This window comes from Anas acuta, chromosome 8, assembly GCF_963932015.1.
Source record: "Anas acuta chromosome 8, bAnaAcu1.1, whole genome shotgun sequence".
NCBI lineage: Eukaryota > Metazoa > Chordata > Aves > Anseriformes > Anatidae > Anas > Anas acuta.
In genome coordinates this window covers 2,943,799-2,965,745 of record NC_088986.1, presented here as the reverse complement: position 1 = coordinate 2,965,745, position 21,947 = coordinate 2,943,799, and the positions used below count along the sequence as shown (strand labels likewise).

The following is a 21,947-nucleotide window of genomic DNA, read 5'->3' as shown; positions in this document are numbered from 1 at the left end:
ATCCGCGCTGAAGTCATTGCAGGATTGGGCCGATGTCAGTGCCCAGCTCACTCACACACGCACACCAGGTGCCGTTTGGACAGCACGTCGACCGAAGGTGTTACAGTCTTGTCTAGGAACTAATTTCTAAAACGGAGGGCCAAAGTCACTGCTGCTGAAAGCAGATGCAATTCACTGCGTCATGTACCTGCTTCCTTTTGAGCCAGTGGTGAGTTTGGCCCAGAAACGCAACAAAAGAAGAGAAACGGAAAGATTTGTGCTGGAAAGTAACAAAGAAAAATCCGATTAAGAGAAGAAGGAAAAATGCTTTAAAACTACACCACACCTCTGCTTGTGTTAAACAGGGCACTCCGCATGCACAAACCAGAAATGCCTTTCAGCGAGAAACTCTGAAATGTTCACCTTTACTCTCGTGACAGAGTGATGCGGAGCGTAGTGCTCACTGCTCCTGGCTTGAGGTTAGTGATAGGTTTCAGAACAGCCCCTACATGTGTCCTGGCTGCTGTGTATGACTTTTATTTGGTATTTTGCTATGGCAACACTGAGCTCTCGTGTTGGTGGTGTACATGATCTACAGAAGGCAAAGAGGGCAAATAAACCAAACTAAAAAAAAATAAAAAAAAAATGAGGAAAACTCTGGAAACTGGAAAAAATCACAGCAAGCCACTGGCCCGAAGGACACCCTGTTATTTTTCATTATTCTTCATTATATTTCCATTATACCTCAGTGCCCTGCCTCCAGACCCGCACGGCAATGACCAGCCTTCTGAGCCCTTCATTTACTTAGCACTACCTTTCCAAAACCACATTTTTGGACAGTATTATCCCTCCCTGTTGCTGCATTTTATAACTCAATCTCGGTGCTGTAAGGCAGAAGACTGCGATCTTTCAGGGTATGAAGCATCTGCAGAACCCAGTTCCTATGAGGTATCGGCCACGTGGACTTGTGCACACACAGCTTTTTGTTACAGCCCGTGTACGTTTGTGTTGCTGTGAAAATAACAATCAGGGGGGAAGAAAATGCTATTATCAATGTCAATAAGGAGTTGTGGTACCAAAACGGTACTAAATGCCTACAATAAGAGAAATGTGGCCTTGTCCCAGGAGCAGCTGGGAAGCCTGGTGAGATCCAGCTCCCAGTATACACACGTTTCATCCCCATTAACACCAGCTGCACTGGCTTTTCCTTCTCAACCCATTTGCTGCCATTTGGGTATCATAAGGATGCCAGGGAGAAAAGCCAGCAGTGAGGAGCCCTGGTTAGCTCTGGATGTGACAGAAGCATCTCCCCACCAAGCCATGATCCATCAGCCATTAAACGTACGTGAGCTGAGCAGTGACCGCTCCCAGCAAGCTAAACCATCAAACCCTTTCCACTCCCTGAGGTTCTGTGAGAGTGTCTTTGGAGCTAAAGAAGGGTCTGTGGTGGGAGGTGCAGAGGAGAAATGCCTCCAGAGTGAGTATCAGGTGCCTGGGGAGAAACCAAGCAGCCCTGGGCCAACACCACGACTTCTGCTCTCCTCACCCACCAGCTTCCTGCTGCTCAATCCTGCCCAGAGCAGGCAGGGTTGGCCTGGTGAAGTCCTTCCCCTGCTTCCTTCCCGCAGGTAATTTCCCAGCCTGTGGCCGTGCCTGGGGACCTGCACCTGGAACACACTCCGTGGGGTGAGCAAAGGCCCAGGGGCTACCCCTGCCTCGCAGACACATTCAGGAGCTGGACGCTGCCTGAGATGAGGGGAGCTCCACTTCTTGCCTGGAGTTAAGGGATAGGATCGCTCTGCAATCCTCACCAGCAGCTTGTCTTTCAAATTTAGCCAATTTAACTCCGCAATCACAGTACCGAAATCAAAACTGGTCACTTAAATATACTCCATGGTCTTGTTTCTGAAAAGAGCTAAAAATGCAGATATGAGGGAGAAAATATTAAAAGCATTTTATCTCCTATTATTTTTTTTTTGAAAAATAATAGGTCTTTGGGAGAAGAAGAGAATGAAGGTGAACACTGAATAGCCATCACAGAACTGGCAGAGCAGATAACAGCCACCATGATACATGAAGGTTCATGATTTGTTATTATGCATGGTAAATACCTTTCAAAATTGCTGGGAATAAAGTTTTAGAGTTATCTCTTGCATACACACAAGAAGCTTTGCCAACAAAATTTGGAAAATCAGACCCAAAAGTTATCATCTGCTTTCTCCATCAAGACCACCACAACAGCAGCTGCCAGGAGGCAGAACCAGCCTCAGGTATGTATGAAGGAAAGCAACTCCTTCCTTCATACACACTGTGCAGAATGCACCATCCAACCATCTGCACCAAACCGAGCATTATATTTTCTTGCTCAATTTTAACCCAAGGTCCTTTGCAGTGTTGCCAACTACTGCAAATCTTTCAATATTGATTTTTTTTTAAAGTACCACTCCTGGAGTCCTGCTACTCAAGGTAACCTTACTGTGCATGTTTTAAAAAACACATTTTTTGAATTCTCACGGCAAAGCATGAAAAGCTTTTACCTCAGAATTTCCCTAATTATGAAGTATACAAAAAGAATTCAACATTTATTAAACTAAAACCCACCACTTAGTATTGTTAAGGTCTCAGAATTGGCATTGGTGTCAGACTCAGGACACAGGCTTGTAGTTGGCAATCCTGCTTTTCCTATGACACAAGGGCTGAATCCTGCTGTTGGCATAGCTTGTTGCTAAAATTAAATTGGGATTTTCACAGAATAAAACAAAAAACAAAAAGGGGAGGGAAAAGAAAGCAAAAAAAAAAAAATCCACAAGTAGGAACTTACCACAACAGACAATAGTAAGAGTGGGGAGGAGGGTCAGCAACCAGGGCGATAGAGGAGAAAACAGAAAGTATTTAATTAGGGAAATTCCAAAAAACAAACAAGCAGCAAATTGGCAGCAAATAAATTTTAAAACAAAAAAAGGGTGAGCATCAATTAAGGTATTTAAAAATAAGGGAAAAGGAAAACACATGCAACAAATCTGGAAGCTACAAAGCACAAAGATCAGAAGTGTGGCAATGGAAGAGCACGATGACAGACGAGAACATAAACCATGGGTGTCTTTTACCATGCAATAAAACATGACTGAGTGATGTTAGAATCATAACCAATGACAGGATTTTCTTCAGGGGTCGATTTAGGGGCAGACTAATCAAAAAAGATGCTCACAGGCCTCCACGTTCGTCAGCTATTGAACGTGTATCATTTCCATTCCTACGACATGTACTGCAGTTTGCTGTGTCACTTCACTTGCTGGGACCTCTCGCAGGATTAAGCAAACAATTTATAGGACCAGCCCTTAAATGTTGGGGGTTAATTTAAGCTACTACTAGGCCAAAACTCAAAAACTGTCATTCGGACATCATCAGCCCAAATGATTTATGTCACACAATGCAGAGGAACTTTGATCTTGGCCCCAGTTCAGGAAGTGTGGTCTTAAATGCTCTCCTGTGTTGGAAACTTGGAGTGAGATGGCTCATACCGAGTCGCCTGATTTGCAGAAAATAAGAGATTAACTGGGCAGCTGAAATCTATGCAAATAATGTATGATAGTCACAAAACGTTCAAAATGTCTTCTAGGACTTCTCAACACTCATATACCAACTGTGTCAACTGAACTAGGGCCTGATTTATCAGACTCACTGTGCTGGGTGCAATTTCAGACAAAGATGACTGCTTTGCTTATATTTTTAATCCAACGTGTGGTTCTCATGGTGTATGTTGTAGAAATGTGAACAAACAGCTTCTACAAAAATGAAAGCAGCAAAACTGATTCCAGTTAACACAACCAAGCTATTTTACTGCCAGAAAAAAAAGCTACATAACAAATCGATTGTTCTTAAATGAATAGACTGAAGGAGCCTATTGTCTGGGATATGATTTGCACATGCAATAAACCAGTTTTGTTTTTTAGTACCTCTGAGCATTATTGCTTAAATCGACCCCTGTGGGTGGGGTGAAAATATGGTATGAAGGGATGATATTCTGTGTCAATGCTGATGAAAAGAAATATAAACGAATTATAAAAACAAACTAGTGATGATACAGTGGCTCATTCACCAAAGAACCTCATTAGTGGAACACATCAGCATCCATGCACTACCTACAGCTTCTTATGAAGAATTTCCTACTACAACCACAATTGGTTTATTGGTATTTCTTTGGTTAATGAATTCAGTTTTAACAGCAGACAGCAACAGAAATACCCACAACTAGCACATGTGGGCAAGCATTGGCGTGAGTCATCTGATAAATCTATTAGTGTTCTTTACTAACTAAAATGGAGTTACCTACCTCCCAGCCAGTACTCTGTGTAATAAAAAGTAAAAAGCGCATGTCACAGAAACCAAAAAAAAGAGTTTCAAAGGCCAAAACATGACCATCAATATAAGGTACTGTAAACCTGAAATGGTTTCAATTTAAGACATCATGCAACAAAACAGCCTCCTCTGGCCCAGAATGACACTCAGTGATTGTCCTTCACTGGTTCATTTAACCTTACAAATCCAGCAATGTCAGAACATGGAGAGCAACCAGACACTCAGCTGCTGTAGACCTGGTGGATTCTATGAAATTGATGCACTGATCTTCACCTATTGAGGAGGTGATGTTAGCATAAGGGTACCCACACCAACGGACAACAGTGACCCAGCAGTTCACAACCAGACAGCTGGTTGGGGTGGGGGACTCAGAGTCGCACTGGCATGTCCTGGAGGAGGGTCTGCTGAGCACCTGCCCGCCTGCAAGAAAGGCAAGCACCCAACAGGCCTCTCCTAGAAGGTAAAGTGCTTCTAGAAACTTGCCATGTGCTCTCATCTCCTGCTTAGCTGAGGTCTGTTGAGCCTTGTGAGCGTTAATAATGTCTGACATCTCTCACCAAATACTCAGCACTTAAGCTGGTAGGGTTTGTACCATCTAAGTTTAGAAAGGTTCCTCTCCAGCAGCTTAGCCACCATTTGAACAGACAAATAAAAACCCAACGTTTCTCAGTGTTACCTACCAGGCTAATGGCAAAATACAATGTTGTTTTGGTTTTGTTTTTTTCCCCAGAAATACAGCATGTAAAACACATTTTAAAATAATATCTGAAAGAATAAACTGACGGATGATTGGAATTTTTAACTCTTGGATATTTCTGAAGTTACAACAAAACTTGGTATGTGATGTTCTCTCATGCTTCTCAATTTAAATGTACAGAGGGAGCAAAATCCTATTAGCGATCCTTGCATCTACTGCGGATCACCATTTGACAATTCTTGTGTAATCCGATTAAAATGTTTTTTTCCTTGAGAGGTAGTTTTTATTTGAACTAAGCATTTGAAATTTCGCTGCAATTCACATTACAGTGGGAAGTTCAAATCATTACCTGGTGAACAATCTTGCTGAATGCTTCTTGGAGTTTACCATGAATAGTAGATAGCTTCTTGGCATCTCTGTTAGCTTCATGAATAGGAATAAGGACTTTGTAAACCTCATTAACTGCTTCATACATGCCAGCCTACAAAAATAACATCCATCAGATTCCTCCAGCAATTCAACAGCAAGAGTGATACATACTACCAGGGTGTACATCGCAGGATTGCAGAGGTGGCTTACATACCAAAAGGCACTGTGATGTAATCAGTACCTTTTCTTAAAATATATACATACATACATGGAATAAAATCCCCAGTTACCTTAGGAATTAAGTCTACTGCATTACACATGGCTACTAGTAAATGAGATTACTGAAAGAAATAAAATTGTGTTATTTTGGTTGGATATATGCACAAGAGCACAAGCTAAATAGGATTCTAACCACATCTATGGGAACTGAATATGGAAGCTTAAGTGCACAATACTGCTCATTCTGCTTAGTGCATCTTCAACCTAAGGGACTTCTACATCCACTTTTGGCAGTCCATGAAATGAGCTTTGTGAAGTTTTGTTAGGATGTCTCTAGTGGAGGTGACTCATAAAGAAGAGACACTGCATCATAAAACTTAGCCTGCCCACAACATCAGTTGAGTCTTTGCTCTGGAGTTATAACTACTTGTACTTAAACCCACTGAATATTTGGTATTATGCTGTGGGAAATAATTCACTTGCTTTCATTCGTTTCAGATGGATACACTACCACTAGCTCATTAACACTGCTCACACAAAGCTCTCAGCCCACTCTCTTCGAATAGACGGAGAAACAGTATGGCCTTTCTCTCCTATTGTGAACTCCAAAATGGGCAGTGCTGAAGTGAGAGATGCTGGAAACACACAAAGCCCTCTTTGGTTCCAGACTCCGTTCACTGCAGTTTACTTGAGAGGGCAAACTGAGCTGTCTTGAACAGCCAAAACTCCCAATGCTCCATGTGAATTAAGCAGCTACAATGGAGCTATACAGCCTCATAGAGAAAATATTTTCCGTGATATTGCCCAGCAACATGAGATTGCTGAAGGAGATAGAGAAAGAAATTAAAGTTGTCTACCATGGAGAAAGATGCTGCAGCCTGTTCCAGCAATCCCACCAGACCAGCTTCTGTAAAATACTTTCCAGAACAGATACCTTCTTCATCTGGTGACACAACATCATCAGAAACTGCTGATTCTTCCAAAACATTAGAAGATATGTTCTAAGGAGAAATAATGTAGATAAAATATTTAACTCAATTTTAATAACATTCAATACTTTGAAAGCCAGCTGATTTTCAATCAAGTACTAACATTTTTCAGGAGCATTTTATGTCATCTCCTTCTGAACCAAACCAGCAGGGTGCTTCAGCACACGCTTAAGCTAATTGTACTGGACCACCTACATGCTCAAAGCTCAGTATGTGCTTGTTTGCTCTGCGCAGTGGCGCCTTGCCTAATGGCAGTAGTCACAGGAACCACTTGCATAAGTTACATCAGAACAATTGCACCCACTACAAAGGCTGGACTAAACGGAGGGTAAAAGAGACATCTTACATAGATAAATAAAAAGAACTGGATTCATTTAGTCTACTCAGTGGAACCAAGACAGATTTTAAGCGTAAAAAAAAGTTTTTCTGAACTTGCTGTAATGCATTCTCCCCAAAATAAACTGAGTAAATGCTGTGTGAGTATCTAGGCACAGCAGTATCTGGCATATAGGAGATACTCTATCTTAGCAGCAATGACAGAACCCCAAAATACAAAAATAGCACAACTCCTACCTGAAACGTAACACACCCTACAGGGAGGTATTTCCGGTCTTCAAGCATGCTTAGGTATTCAGCCACCAAGGCTGCGGAGTGGACTAAGCACTGGGCTGACTCTGCATGATTGCTCCTCTCTGAGTGCTTTCCAGCCATGTTCTGCAACCACGTCAAGCGCAGGTCAGGGGAATTCTGATAGCCCTTTGCAATCCTAATTAAAAAAAAAAAAAAAGAGAGAGAGAAAAAGACCCAAAAAAAGACCTTTGCAATTAGTATTTAGTTACTTCTGCTTAAATACCAACCATCTTCAATGCTAGGCTACCTAGAAATATATCAGATAGTAAGCAGTATAGATGGAAATTACCCTAAACTACTTCACAGATTTCTCAGCCAGTTACTGATAGGAAGTAACTGGAGCTACCTAATAATGGCAAAATGCTTTTAAGGGTAACTGCTGAAACTCTCGACCAAAACTCACATTTCACTTGGAGAAAGACAGAGGTAGCAAGCCAGAGGCGTGGTACTATTGGAGCAGACCTGCCAGGTTGCTTATGACAAAATCTCTGCCTTCTAGGAAGCCTTCAGGACCATTTGTGAAGATGATACCACACAATTTGGTGGCTGGATTCTTAGCATGGCTCTGGAATATTTTTTGCCTATGGAGACCACCACATGTAGCACCACTGTTCAGCCTTTTGTCCAAGTAGGTCCTGAGAGGTTCTTAAGTTTTTCCTGATGCAAGCATGGAAAGATGCCTTTGTTCAGGTGGAGGACAAGATTGTGAGAAACTACTGAGGAATGGAAAATACCTTTATCCATAGTAAGCTCCACAAATATCATACAAAACCTAAGAACATCACAGTGAAACACAACAGACAGGTGCATATTTTTCCATGAGCACCGAGGACGGGAACTGCTGTGTAATTGCTCCAAACCATGCTCTGTAAGGGCTCAAATGAACAACACCTCAGTCCAAAAACAACAGCAATTAGCTGTGTTGATTTCAAGTGAAATGTGAGTCATGGCAAGCAATGCAAAAAATGTTTAAGTTCAAAGTAAAATAATTGCTAACGAAACATGCATAATCAAGGTTTGCAGCAATACAGCACCTGATGCTGTAAATAGAGAAGTGCTGTAGGTATCAAGCTTTTTGGAATAACAGGTGGAGTACTGACATCTACTGTCCCTACTGTGCAACAGTTATGAGCTCTACCTGTACATCAGGTCAATCAGCATTTCTGGATCTTCCTGATGCTCCTTCATTTTAACTGTATCAGAGAGGATCATATGGAGGTTGAAGACGAGATCTTGGACCTGTAAAAAATATATACTGCTGTAATGAACTGCAATGGGAATCAAGCTACTTGCTGCTAGGTCGGGGCCAGAGTTCCTCTGAACCTTTGTGTGTTTACATTGCTGTCAGAATTAATCAAGGAGCTGAGTTTTATGTACTTAGGTTGGTCATTAAAAAAAATGTACCTCCTTCTGGGAATGTATGGAAATTCCAGCTGTAGAACAGGAAGTTTAAGACCAGCCTGCTAATGAACTTCATGCCACTTCTCTTGTGGTATTTCTTTTACCTGATCAGGAAATGTTGTCTCCCTGAGTTCCAAATCTTCTTCAGCATACGTCAAAATAGTCTTCAGGGAACGTCGCAAAAATTCCTCATTGAAATTCTGGGATGTCCCCACCAGGGATGAGAGAGACATGGTCACCTGCATTTTCACTCTGGCAAAGTTCTGCAACAGAGAAATTGTTACTGCATTTCAACAACCTGGAGATACTCAGCAGTCTGCTGCAACATCAGTGCTGTGGTCATTGTACCCTCCTCCAGACACACACACAAAAAAAACCAACAACAAACTCTTTCTGTGAAAAGGGCTGTCTCAGTATAGTGATTAAATCAAATTTCTGGTGCTGTTAGCTTCATAATCTGATGACAGCTTCATTTAATTCCATGTGAAGGTTCTCCTGCAAGTTTTATTTTTCTCTCCTTCTCCCTCTTCTCCTCTCAAGCACCCTGAACAAGATGATGCTCAGATTCCTCTCATGAACTCTTTATTCCAGGCACTTCCTTTTTGGCTGATCTAGCCTAAAATCTGGAGTTACTGTGAACTCACTGCTACCTATTCCTGGGCCTAAGAGCAGTGAGCCCCTCCAGCTCTGCTGCTCAGCATAGGGGACTGTAATCAAAGCGTGCCCCTTTGTGATACACAGCTACGTGGGTGCTTGCAAGACAACAACTGGAAGAATTAAGGCTGAGAATTCTATTGACACTTTGAAGCACATGTGGGTTAGTCAACCCAAGATCTAATGAGAGATTAGCAACATCTGAGTAAAACCAAAATCCCAGTATTTCTAACTCACTTTCATGCTTGTCTAGATGATAAGCCTTCCAACAGCCTATTTTTCTCATGAATACACAGTGCTCCACCCAGCAGCCCCAACCAGTTTGCATATAATAATCTAACAAAGGGCAGCAAGATACTCACATTGCCAATCTCAAAGTTTTGTCTCATCAAAAGGTAAAGCGAGGCACTCGCGTGTGACCGTATTGTGCTGATGCTGCTGCTACAGTGTCTCAGGAGCCTCAGGCACAGATCTGCACACTGCTCAGTCTCTTCTTCAAACAGCAGCTCAGGGAACTGGAAAAACAGCACATGAGAAAACTACTGCCTGGACAGACAGAAACAAATACTTGTACAAAAATGCCACGGTGATCCTCAGCAGTGAGCATAAACCAGCATTAGATGAAGTCAAATACCCTCTAGTTTGAAGGGGATTGTGCTAATTTGAGTCACTTCACTTTTACAGTTAGACAAAAGCAGAGTCACTGGCAGCACAGGAAGACGAATAATTTTACCTCCTCCCCCCTGCACCTTGCTCCACCCTTGGACCGACTTACATCAATTCCAAAAACTCAGGCTTAAAACTTTGAGCTGTATATCTACAGAAACAGATAAATTGTTTAAACTACGGTCCCAATAAAAAATAAATGATCAATTCTAAGTGAGAGTCATCCTTAATTCCACCTGTTCTTTGTGCTGCCTACTAGCTACATACCTCTGCCATACCTCTACTTACAGCTGCCAGTGCCACTCTGCCAGTACCTTTACTTACAGCTTGCCAGCAGGAACCCACAGCACACTCAGCCCTTTGTGAACTGTACCTTTGTGCACAGCCATCAAATGCAAAGTGCAAAGATACAGGCACCGATCATGAAAACGATTTAGGCTTTATCCACCTCTAGACCCCATTTCCTGAAAATTAGTACTGCACAACACAATAAATATTTGATGAAGTGACACCAATGCAAAGGAAAAAAAACAGTCCTGTCTTCCATCAGTACTGCTCTGGATAAATTACAGCATCTGCAGAGAATTCACCTTTGAGACCAATGCCCTCTGTGTGGCGAAGCAGTGTTGGAGATAAAGTGCACTTTGGTTGCAGGCCATGCTATGCAGAAGCACCTTCAGCACTCCACCGAGGATACTCTCTTTGGATTCTGTCACAGAAACAGTCTGCAGACAAAAGTAAACCAAAAGGCATATGAGCAAAAGCAAACCTCCTGACGGGGCTGGAAGAACTCTGCCAAGAAAAAAAGCTGGCATGGAGAAATTACCCACTTAGCTGGGCCTGCATAACAGGCACATTTCTGAATCAACCCCAGATGATGAAAACCTGACCCATGAGCTGAAGCTTGGGGAATGATGGTGCTTTCCATCCAGTGAGCCTCTGACCCTGTGGGACCTTGCTATACTAGAGGGAAAGAATGTAGCTGTCCTCGAGGGGCATGATTCAGGTGCAGGGGTGCAGGGTGCAAGCTTGGGATTCCTGGAAAAGCCATGAAACTGGGACAAAACCCTACTCGTACCGAAACCCTCAGCAGTGGACTTGAACAGTTCTGACAGCATTCAGTCAATTAGAGTGGCAGGAAGGTTTTGTTTAACTAACTGCTGCCTGGCCAGGTGATCCTAATGCTCTTACATCTCTATTTTTTTACCATCCTTACCTGTACAACTATCTCCAGCGTATCCAAAATAATGAGGTTTGCTTCCGTTGCGAGATTTCCATCAATAAGTGCTTCATGTTCTATCTCTGCCCTGGATCTATTCAGAGAAAAGAAAGCAATAAAATTACTTCCTGTTTAAGAAACAGACCTGCACATTCCCCTTTCAAATATATTTTCTCATTAGCAGGAAGCCCCTGGTTACAATGCACGTATTTATACCGGACAACACTACAAGGATATTTTAGTGCACCCATTAAGAGGACAGGAAGAAAGACTTGCTTTTTTACATTTACAAACTTACACGTGATTTACAGTCATCATGCTTAGCAGAGATCACGCTACTTTCTGACACTTCACTGCTCTCCCAGGAGCACAACAATGATTTAGAATCGAAGTCCAACTCAAAACTGGTTTAGTAGCACTGTAAGGCATGCAACAGCACAACCAGGACCAGAACATATGGGCTCACGTTAAAGGCTATGGACACAAGGTGGTGCTGCACGAGCTGGAATTTATGCACTGCTGATCCCAGCAGCAAACTGCTTGTAGCACAGAGTGCATACTGTAAAGATGTGATCTTTGTGTTTTTTTTTTATACTACATTATCTTACAGTTTTTGAAGAATATCTTCCTCTCCAAGAACAACAAAAATACACGGTTTTGCTGGTAAATGACAGGCACTCACTTTTCTCAAAAGGCTTACAAAGTTCGTACACCAACTCACACCGGGGGTCCCAGGAATTCAGCAGAAATCTCCTAATTTCAGTGCCAGGAGCTACATTTGGCAAGGACCCAGCAGTGTATTTAAAGAGCCCAACGACAGCTCGCCCTATGCAGGTGCTATCTGACAGACTCAAGGCAGGCCAAATAGTGCTGGGGGTGTGACCCATGAGAACTGACAAAATCCAAGCAGAACACACACTAAAGACTCAGCTGATTCAGCTCAAAGTGTTCCTGGAACTGGCATTGCAGCAACCCTCCTCTGCCCCACACTGCTTCCTCTGGGAGCTGGGCCATGCACAATTATCTGCTCTTCAGACTCCAGAATATGAAGGCTTGGGGCATGGCCCTACATAAAATTGTACCACCTGCATTAAACAATACCACCTGCAATTAGCTGTGTACGATATCTCACTGTGAAACAGGTCTTGCTTGGCAGATCTCAAAGGGTCAGGCTAGACCTGTGAATGGACTGCACGCCTGCAGTGTCACGGCTACCAGGGGGAGTTGGGTGTGAGGGCTCTAGGCTCACAGTGAGCAAGCATGGGTTAAAAAGCAGGTTTCCAGAGTTATCTGAGCACATTCTTCTGAGGGGCGAGATACCATCCTTTAAGCGTTGTGGTATTCCCCAGCTGTTTAATATGAAGTCCTTCTAGGAAGAGGAGAGGGGCTCAGACCCAGTGCCAGCAACTGGTGAGTTCTGCAGGCCAAATTTTATTCCGGTGCAACTCTTCACAGATCTGAGTTGTACCATGGTGGAACTTCTACCTACATCACTTCATCAGCAGGTTGAAACACACTGGTCCTTTGAGCTTTCCTGATGCCTCAGTCGGACTTGGTTTTTGTCTCAGACAAAAAGCCACTACTTGATGTAACAAGAGATTATGTTCTTGTGTTGGACACAGCAATTAGAAGCTGTGAAGATGTACTTTCAAATCCAGGAATCATCACTCTGTTTTTGTGGATAAAATTTGGCCTGATCTCCAACCTGGCTCTGAGGACCCCACTCCCCAGTTTCTTCAGAGGTTCCCTCGGGTGAGGATTGCATTCCTAGGACTAGGAACAATTCTTTTGCTGGGAGGATGGCGACTGAAGGTTGCAATTTGAAGAAACAGAAAACAAGCACAGCAAAGCTCAAACACAACTCCTGAGCCTCCGGATTAAACCACACCAAGAGAGGGAATTTTAAAGGAAACGAGTGTAGTAAGCAAAAAGAGCTCATTCCAACCAGTTGCACACACACACTGAAAACTTCTGCCAAGCATCACAAACAAGGCTGTGATGATTGAGTCTGCAGATGTACAAAATAGCAATTTATAAGAACTGCACACCAATGCTACAGTACCTGGCTGGCTTGTGGCTTCTAAAAGCACAGCACATGTGGAAAAACAATCAAAGTGATGGATTAGGACAGGAAAGGAAAGTGAGCTTTGAGAACTCCAGAATGCTCTTATGGAATAAAGGAAATATGACATGAGATATATCTGCTATCTGTGACTACTTTTCATGGATTTCTCTCTAAATTACAGCTTACTACAGGATTTTAAGAAGGCAATGGACTTGTATCAGTCTTTTTTTATCTTGTTTTAAAATACTAAGAAAGCAAGGGACAGTGAAAAAGGAGTTAGACGAGGCAGTGTTAGACTAAAAGTTATTTGCACACTGCCAGCCCTGCTCCAGCTGAGGGCCCAAACGTGCTCACACGAGAGCTCAGTGGACTGCTGCCATTGACCTTCTATGGGGAAAGAGACCCTGCATAACCACAGGCAGTGTGACATTGTGAGAGTAGAAGGATAAGGCAGAGTTACTTGTCTAGCTTCTCTGTGTTTTGACGCCAGTGAGTCATGTCCTTTCTCCATCTCAAATTCTCTTGACTTCCAAATGCGCTCCCAGAAGGACTTCTCTCTGTGGGACAATGTTAAAACAACAGCAGTCATCTAACATTAATTTTTTTGCATGAGTAGCAACTCTAGATTGTTCACAATGACAGCTGAGAGCAAACTATAACTTCTTAGAGCCTGAGGCCATGGCACTCGCCCAAGATGTTTATATAGCCTCTAATTCTGTCTGTGCTAAGTGGCCTGAGAGACAACTTCACTCGCAGTAGTTTTCATCCAAGAGAACAATGAACAACACAGACCACTCTGTGCGCTGCCACAAACCAGCTCACTACGGAGCTAACAGAGAGAGGCATCTGAGATACTCAAATCAGGGAGGGAGCTAACAGGGCTGCTCAGAAAAGCACCTTCCTTGGGCTACATAAGGGGCCGATGTATGGCAACCCTTTGCAGTGTGACATTGCTGTCCTCAGCTCACACACTGTAGTGTCTCCACGATGGTTCTGAGATTCCCCCTTTCCTACCTTACAGCCTTTCTATCCTTATTGTCACTGCTGGGAGGGCAGGGAAATTTCACCATGCCATGTCCCAGGTAAGTGATAAAGACAATGAGGGCCAGATTTGGAAAAAAAAAAAAAAAAAAAAGTACAAAAGTCTCCATCTCTCTGAAATGATTCATTAATTATGCCTCTAAAATATTTATTCATCGTAGCCCATAATAAGGGCTAACATGTATCGGGAAGCCTGTAGCCAGTTCTGATTCTTGTCCTAATCACTGGGTCCTTCTTTTTCTCAAAGAAAATAAATTGCATCATCACAAGGCACACGTTATGCAAACTACTGACTATTTTATGTCTCACTAACTTAGTACAAATATCCAGATGTTTTCGGATGGATCAGAGAGTTTTGTCTTCCGCTCTGATCCCTGCACAGGACATACTAGAAGGTGGCATCCCATAAATGAGGCATGATCACGCATACACCAAAGCGATCAAGTAACAGCTGTCTGTAGATTGAACTCAAGAAATGAGCAGAGATTTTGCAGACACAGTGAAGGATGCTTCACACTACCTATGGCATTTTCTAAGGGCCTCTTCGCAGATTTTGATGGGTAGTATCCCACACCACAGACATATGCAAGTAATCACTGGGGATGGGAGTAGTAGCTTTTGGAAAATGGGTAGAGCACAGAAGACGTCTTTACTTACCTAGCTGACCTCTGCTTCTTCGGACCATTTCCTGCCTTGCCCCTATGCTTCCCAAAATAGCTTCTTCAAGTTTGGCCCTCATGTCTTTTGACTTTTTGAATGTCAAACTGTTCATTCTTTCAAACACTTTCTTGCCCTGTAAGTTTCAAATGACAATGAGGGAAGAGTCTTTCAAGCTGGGTTATTTTCTAAGCATAGCATCTCAAAATATCTTTCCTGTCTAAAGACATTCAGCAAGAAAGGAACACAGATTTAGTTGCTAGCTAGATAATCTACCCAGACTCCAGCATCACTACAGAAAGCTCTCATCAACAGAGCAAGCAAAATGGCCAAGAGCTATCCCCTTTCCCTGCAGCAGTTCCCACATGAGCAGCAAGCAACAGAAACTGCCTAAGAAATGGAAGGAGACAGACACACTTACATGGCTGAAAAGTGAACGTGGAAGAAGGCTAGAGGTGGCAGAGAGAAATGCTTAGCCTTGGGATTTAGATTACCGGAAATACTTTGGGGAGAGCAGGAAATGCCTTTCTGGAATTGTGCGAAGGAGTAGCCTGTAAAATTCCCCTGCAAGCTTTAGAAGGAACTTGAGAAGGTTTAAATAGCAGTACCTTGTACTCAAAGCAGGATACACAAAGGTAAAGCAAATCCAGGAGGCGATTGAGCTGCAATACTGACAGGTCTGTGAACCACTTCTGTAAGACACTTTCATCGGCGTTCTTGAGCACCCACAAGAGACAGATCAGAAGGCTGCGGCTGGACTCTGTTGAGAAGGTGGAGTGCTGCCTGCCACTCTGAAACAGACAGGTCAAGACATTTGCCACACTGGATTTCATGTCCAAACACTTGAATCCTTGCTAAAAGGATCTTCACAAGCTGCCACTCTGGCCTAAATAATTACCAGATAGGAAATAGGTGTTTCTTACTAACAATTAGGAGATACACATTTCTCCTTCTCAACCTAACAGCTCAGTGGAGCCCACAGACACACAAACCTCAGGACTGAAGCTGCCACAATATGTCTGAAGCAAACTCATCACGTTATAGGGATGACTTTCTGTTCAGCCAGCAAAGACCCACTTCCCTCCAGATGCCTTTAATAACATGCAGCAGGTTAACAGGTAGGCAGAGGGGCTCCGCTCATTTTCTCATGTATGTACTTGGGTCTCATCCAGAACAGTATTTCACTCTGAGAGCATGTAACAGCAAAATAGGGTCCTGAGGCAGGAGTAAAGAAATTGAAGGACCTGCCTGCTACCAGAATCTGTGGGATTCCCTCCCCTGTGCAGAGAACAGCCCATTTATGGGTTAAAATGGCCCGTTTATGTCTTCAACTAGGTGGGACTTAGATCTTTCACTTAGAACTTATAACTGGCCATTGCACTTTGTGGAGCTTTTATTAGATTGTCCCAGAAAAAGAGAATCTTTATCAGAAAATGCTTCCATTTTCTGACGTTTGTTGATTTTTATCCCTGCTTGGCGTTTAATTATACCCCCTATGAGAAGGGCACAGCAACATGTAAACGTGATTTGTTCCCACTTGTCTTTCACCCTCTGCCTCCTCGTGTGACACCCAAATCTACAAACTGATATGAGTCCCTACCGCTCACTGATCAGCCCTACAGGGCATGCATGTGTAAATATTTGCTTGTTGACATAGGCTGAGGGTCAAGGAATAGGCAGGATAGCTTTGTACCGATGAGGAGAGTATAATACTGCTGGGCCGGGCGAGCTGATGGACCGATGTTCCTGCGATGGCCATGGCAACTGTCTGGCTTATCATGCTGCCACCCTCGCTTTCATAATCATCAACAGCGACGCAGCTTGGCCTCCCTCGCTGGTTGTGACTCTCTGCCAAGAAACACGTGCATCCCAGTTAATCCCCAAATTCTAAGCGTCTCTCCCCAGCACTCGTTTCATTGAACTATCTGAATGCAAACTGAAAATCATCACACTCACAGACAGGGTCCTGCAGCTATACAGGACTATTATATGAAGCTATGCAAAGCTAAGAAAATAACCATCTTCAAATGCAACCTACACAACTTCAGTATCTAGAACCCTTCTGAAAACAGACCTTTCACAACTTTGAATACTCCACTCCAAATCCTTACTTGGAGCTTTACTGTGTCATCAAACTCAAAGGACAGCGATGACTCCCAATTTGAAATTCCTCTAGATCAGACTCCCTTGCCCTGAACTGATGCATCCCACCTCTGGGGTTCTGCAGGACACTGTGCAAAGCGCACCTGAAATGAGTTGCTGATAGAGCACAGTCTGCCCATCCTCTGCAATTTTTCTGAGACTTGTACAGTACATGGGATGATATTTTAGGTAGATCAGAGCAGGGAGGCCGGCTGGGCACATACAGACAACAGCCAGATGGCAACTAAAATGCACTGCTAGTTTTTTAATTCATGCAAACAAGTAGGCAAATGCAGCTTTTGAGTGTGCAGTTGTTGAACTTGGATATATTGTTGGATATATTTTGCAAGTGTGGTTTCAAAAACATGTCAAAGTTCTGAATACTTCAGAAATATAAACAAACTCACCCAACAGCAAAGGGATTTGTTGTTCAATTTTAGGAAAAAAAAAGACAACACTCAAATCTTGCGAGCAGATGAATATTCAAGGCACAGAATGTAAAATACCTGTAAAGTCGTAGAGCTGAGGCACGGTTTCCATGATCACGCCAATCAGAGGTAGGTACAGCATTGCAACCCGGGCCTTTACCTGCGGGTCAGCATACCGCGGATCCGAGTCGTGACTGGACAGTAAATTGTGTACCATATTGATGACCTTCTTATGCAATCCAAATAAACTGTTAAAAGAGAGTTGGGTCACACAGATTAGTTAATACCTTCAAAGCAAACTATACTTTGTAACTGAGAGGTTTCAAAAAAAGAAAAAAAAATCCCCTTTTTTATTTTTAACTTCACTTAAACCGCCATTACGCGTATTCTTTGATCTCCCCTGGATTTTACAAATGGCTGGCTTTTGCCCATGCCACATAAAATGTACAAAAATATCTTGCTGAGGTGCACACGCAATATAACGCCAACACTCATATCTTCCATAAAAAAACAAAGCCCCAGCTTCTGCTATGTTGAAGGACTGAACCAACTGGAGAATGTTAGGAGAACCTGGAGAGTAGAGAAGACAGGGAGAGAAACTTGAGAGGACAGGGGGGTTAATGAAACTATTTGTAGTGTTCTTTTTTTTGTTTCTATTTAACACTATTTACAGAGAAAAGCCCTCCTAAGACAGCACATTGCTTTTATCAAATGATCAGTAAGTTTCTGCCTCAGTTCCCTGAACCCCCATGCAATTATTCAGCCAAAACAGTAGACTACAGATCAGTAACTCTGAATTAGAAATGTCAAAGAAATGGAGGGGTAGAAGGAAAAAAACAGCAAGAAGTGGTCTTCCCTATTATTAAGATGCAAATCACGGCAGAGCCCCAGCACCACTTTACAGGACACCTTGCGTGAGCCCACTTGGTGCTCATGGCTTGTGAACAAACTCCTCTGAATCTCTCAAGAACTCGCTCTGCTCCTTCCAATCCCCTCAGCCACCACGCAGAGGCAAAACTCTCCCAGATCAAATAGCGTGTGTCTCTACGGCTATTTGCTTCTGGAGGCAAACCAGCCCAGGAAGACAACTCTACCCCATGCATGAAGCAGCCAAGGAAGCTCATTCATTATGCAGTAGCAAGACATAAGCTTCAGTGTTCAAACCTGAGGTATTAAAACAAGGGCCGAATTTCAGGCAGTATCCACTTTACCTGAAAAGTAGAGTTGAGTTCTGGTTAAAAAAGATGAGAGATTCTGACTGGGTTGTCTGGGGGTTAAAATGATTACAAAGACATCAGTAGAGGTTAGGAGGACATTAGCTAGTTGCATCTACGCCGCTTCTGTGTTGTTTTTTTAATCAAGCTGAGATAATTCCTACAATTGCTTGTTTGCATTACCAATGAGATCTTAAACAACTAGGAAGGAGATGCTTATTTAACAGACTGATTCCTTCAAATTAAGGTTAAAGCAAAGTCTTTGTGTTATTCTGAAGGAATGGCATCTAGGCCACGTGTAAACAGTTGCAAGGAAGCTATCCTGCAGGCCATGGAGCTACGTAAAGGGAAAACACGTTCAGACAAGGCAATGTCATTAAAACCTAGGGCTACGTGGATATTTTCCCCCTTTTCCTGAACGGAACAGGTACTGCAATAGATTGATCTGTATCAGGGAGGAAATGTGACCTGCTAATCTCTCTGGCTGATAATGCAATGAATTGACCTTGCCGCCTTCCAGCCGGCCCCTCTGACTTCTCAGCCCTGGCATGAATTTGGGTCAACAACACACACTTCTAGAAAAACGACTTTTGTCAGTGAATACTGAGGGCCAAATTTTGATTTTCCCACTTCTGACCTATAACGTTGCTCATTATGGGCAACGTAGGCGCTATGAAAGGAGCAATAATTATTATTATGCTTGAATAATCAAAGCATCACAGCACTGATTGCAGAGAAAATCTCCTCAGGCTCTAGCTGCCTGACCTCACTCTGTTTTCCACTTCTGCACCTGTCAAGTTCAGCTGCTTTGTCACATCCACATGCTGGCTCATCTTTTAGACTGCAAGTGCTCTGAGTAGGACTGTAATTATGTTTTCTTTTTGCACAACACCTAGCGCAGAGGGGTCTCACGAAAGCATCACCTTTAGGCAACAGGGCACCGCAGGCTTTTCTGTCCAAGGGAATCCAAGGAGCTCTAGTAAAATGGGTGAGCTAAAATGTAACATATTTTGCTAATGGAACAAAAAAGAGCAAGGAGAGAATAAATGTAAGGTTCTGCACCACCTATCAAGACCTAAGGCAAAGCTCTAATGCAATAAGCAACTAGATGGACATCCTCTTCCATTCCTGCTGCAGGATAATGCAACTGAGAACCACTGTGAGCTTTTTCCAAGGGTGACCAAAACATTTTAATGGCAAGCATGTCTACATCCTTTACTAATAACCTGATAATGATCGTATCTGGCCATTAGAACTCTCCGCAGACATGGGAAGAGTAGATTGTAACAGACACATCTTCACCAAAATTCAGGAGCTTTGGGTAAGATCTCCAGAGCTGAACCACTATCAGTGGACTTTCTCTGTCTACACAGGGTTCACGACAAGAGCTGTCTCCCCAGGGGAGATGAGCAAGATGATACTGACAGCTCCTTTGTGCTGCTGGGCAAAGATTACCATCCGTGTCCAAGCTAAGGGTTTAGAATATCAAGATGAGAGAGCTCAAGAAGCGGGTATGTGAGAACAGAAAGTTTGTGAAGAGTGAGCAAATACGAACAGAGACAGGACCTGATTTCTAACCAGGGAGCAAGATGTTCCTATGCTACAAAAAGGTTTTCTGTAGATGGTGTATGGGTAAAGATTTAGTGCTTTTTCCAAGTCAGACCAAACAAACAGGAGTACAGTGTGTCATGTACATATACAAGAAAATATTCTCATTTATGGCATCACTTTCTTCTCCAACAGAAAACAGAATTAATGTTTAACTCCTGACACTGCTTTGTAAAGGGGCAGAATTGCCCATGAATTATCAGTATTTGTCGACTCTGCTGATTAGTTCTGGGTCCACCTTGAGAAAATGGCTGTGAGAGAACTTAGGACTGCAGAAGCAATCAATAATTTCCATTGAAATCCATTTTAAAGCAGTTAGGCAGAATACAGCCCTAAATAACACAAGTAACAGACTGGCTGTCAGGACTACAGGCTACACTCCTACTTCAGAAAATTATTTGCTGCACAACCCAGGCAAGTCACTGACAAACTCTGCGTGCTTGACTCTATTCATCTATTTATGTAACCCACAGGGCTCTCACTGATGCATAATTTATGTTTATACAGAGCTGGGAGGGCCATGGGCGAAATGCATTACAACATTTAAAAGCACCAGCATCAGAGACTTCCTACATGTTGAGAATTATCTTTTTGTTACAATTGAGAATAGCTGTTTTCCTCTTAGAGCTCCAGAGATGCCCCTGTGGCCAGCTGGGGGCTCCAGTAGGAACCTCTTTGCCTTTTTCTTAGCTGGAAAAACGTGATTGGAATCATGTTTACAGCATCAGTGATAAGGAAGTAAAAAAATACAAGGGGCGTGGAGAAAGAAGATTCTCAGAGTTAAAGAATAGGTTTCTCACCTTCTCAGCTCACAAATATAAATCAATTCTGGCCAGGCCAGAACTTGGTTGTTATCCACCATTTACTTGGAATTACAGAAAACTCTTGGGAGAGAAAAAACTGTAAAGATTTACCCTTCTGCATCAGGATCTAAAATGACAGCCAGTTCTGTTAACACAAGCCCAGCCAAGTAGTGCTGCTGGCGGAAAGGCACAGACAATTCAAACATGTTTGCAATCTTCTGGTCTTGGACATTTGTGGAGAACCCAGAACTCTGTGGAAAAAAATCAAGTTTCAGAAGTTGCATAATAAGACCTCTTAGAACACAGAGAGATAAAGTCTGCAAAACCCATCAGAAGCAGTTTTCAGAATTAAAGACAATCCCATGTAAACTACCTTTTCACTTCCTTTTTGTTTGGATCTGGGCACATCTACTTACACTACATCCAAGCTTACTAGCTCTCCTCTTAATTCTGTTTGTCATTATTGCCTTCTCACCTACAGGGCAAGCCTTAAGGAAGTTAAGCCAAATAACCTTTAAAAGTGGATTAGTTAAACTTTTAACTCAGGTATGGATGCTTTTATTCAGGCTTAAGAACACTTTAATTTGATTTAGTTTACTTAATTTTTCAACTAATTAATCCGATTGAATGACATACTTGTTAATTCAAATTACTACAGTGCACAGAAAGCCAGCCCCTTGTTTTCTAAGAAAAGGGTGACATTACACAAAGTTTTTTAATAGCTCATTTACATTCATGCATAATATGGAGGGGGGCTATGTACCTAGGAACAGAAGGATGTTTGGACACTACAGGAATATGGCTATG

General features: G+C 42.7%; 1 protein-coding gene across 14 annotated transcripts in view; it reads right to left on the bottom strand.

The window, feature by feature from the left end:
• The window catches only part of DOCK7 (dedicator of cytokinesis 7), a 97,212-nt gene that overhangs the window by 7,766 nt on the left and 67,499 nt on the right, over positions 1 to 21,947 (bottom strand). For 4 of the 14 annotated variants that reach the window (XM_068689801.1, XM_068689802.1, XM_068689808.1 and 1 more), the window contains 16 exons: positions 21,252 to 21,391; positions 17,594 to 17,763; positions 16,639 to 16,793; positions 15,554 to 15,736; positions 14,946 to 15,081; positions 13,708 to 13,804; positions 13,245 to 13,262; positions 11,180 to 11,276; positions 10,554 to 10,688; positions 9,660 to 9,812; positions 8,748 to 8,906; positions 8,381 to 8,481; positions 7,186 to 7,378; positions 6,481 to 6,624; positions 5,385 to 5,516; positions 4,313 to 4,327 (listed from right to left, as the gene is read on the bottom strand). In XM_068689801.1, coding sequence (XP_068545902.1) covers positions 4,313 to 4,327; positions 5,385 to 5,516; positions 6,481 to 6,624; positions 7,186 to 7,378; positions 8,381 to 8,481; positions 8,748 to 8,906; positions 9,660 to 9,812; positions 10,554 to 10,688; positions 11,180 to 11,276; positions 13,245 to 13,262; positions 13,708 to 13,804; positions 14,946 to 15,081; positions 15,554 to 15,736; positions 16,639 to 16,793; positions 17,594 to 17,763; positions 21,252 to 21,391 — 2,028 coding nt within the window. Of the gene's footprint in view, positions 1 to 201; positions 2,796 to 4,312; positions 4,328 to 5,384; positions 5,517 to 6,480; positions 6,625 to 7,185; positions 7,379 to 8,380; positions 8,482 to 8,747; positions 8,907 to 9,659; positions 9,813 to 10,553; positions 10,689 to 11,179; positions 11,277 to 13,244; positions 13,263 to 13,707; positions 13,805 to 14,945; positions 15,082 to 15,553; positions 15,737 to 16,638; positions 16,794 to 17,593; positions 17,764 to 21,251; positions 21,392 to 21,947 lie in introns of those variants that run through there. The other 10 variants (XM_068689804.1, XM_068689806.1, XM_068689809.1 and 7 more) reach the window with 4 other exon arrangements.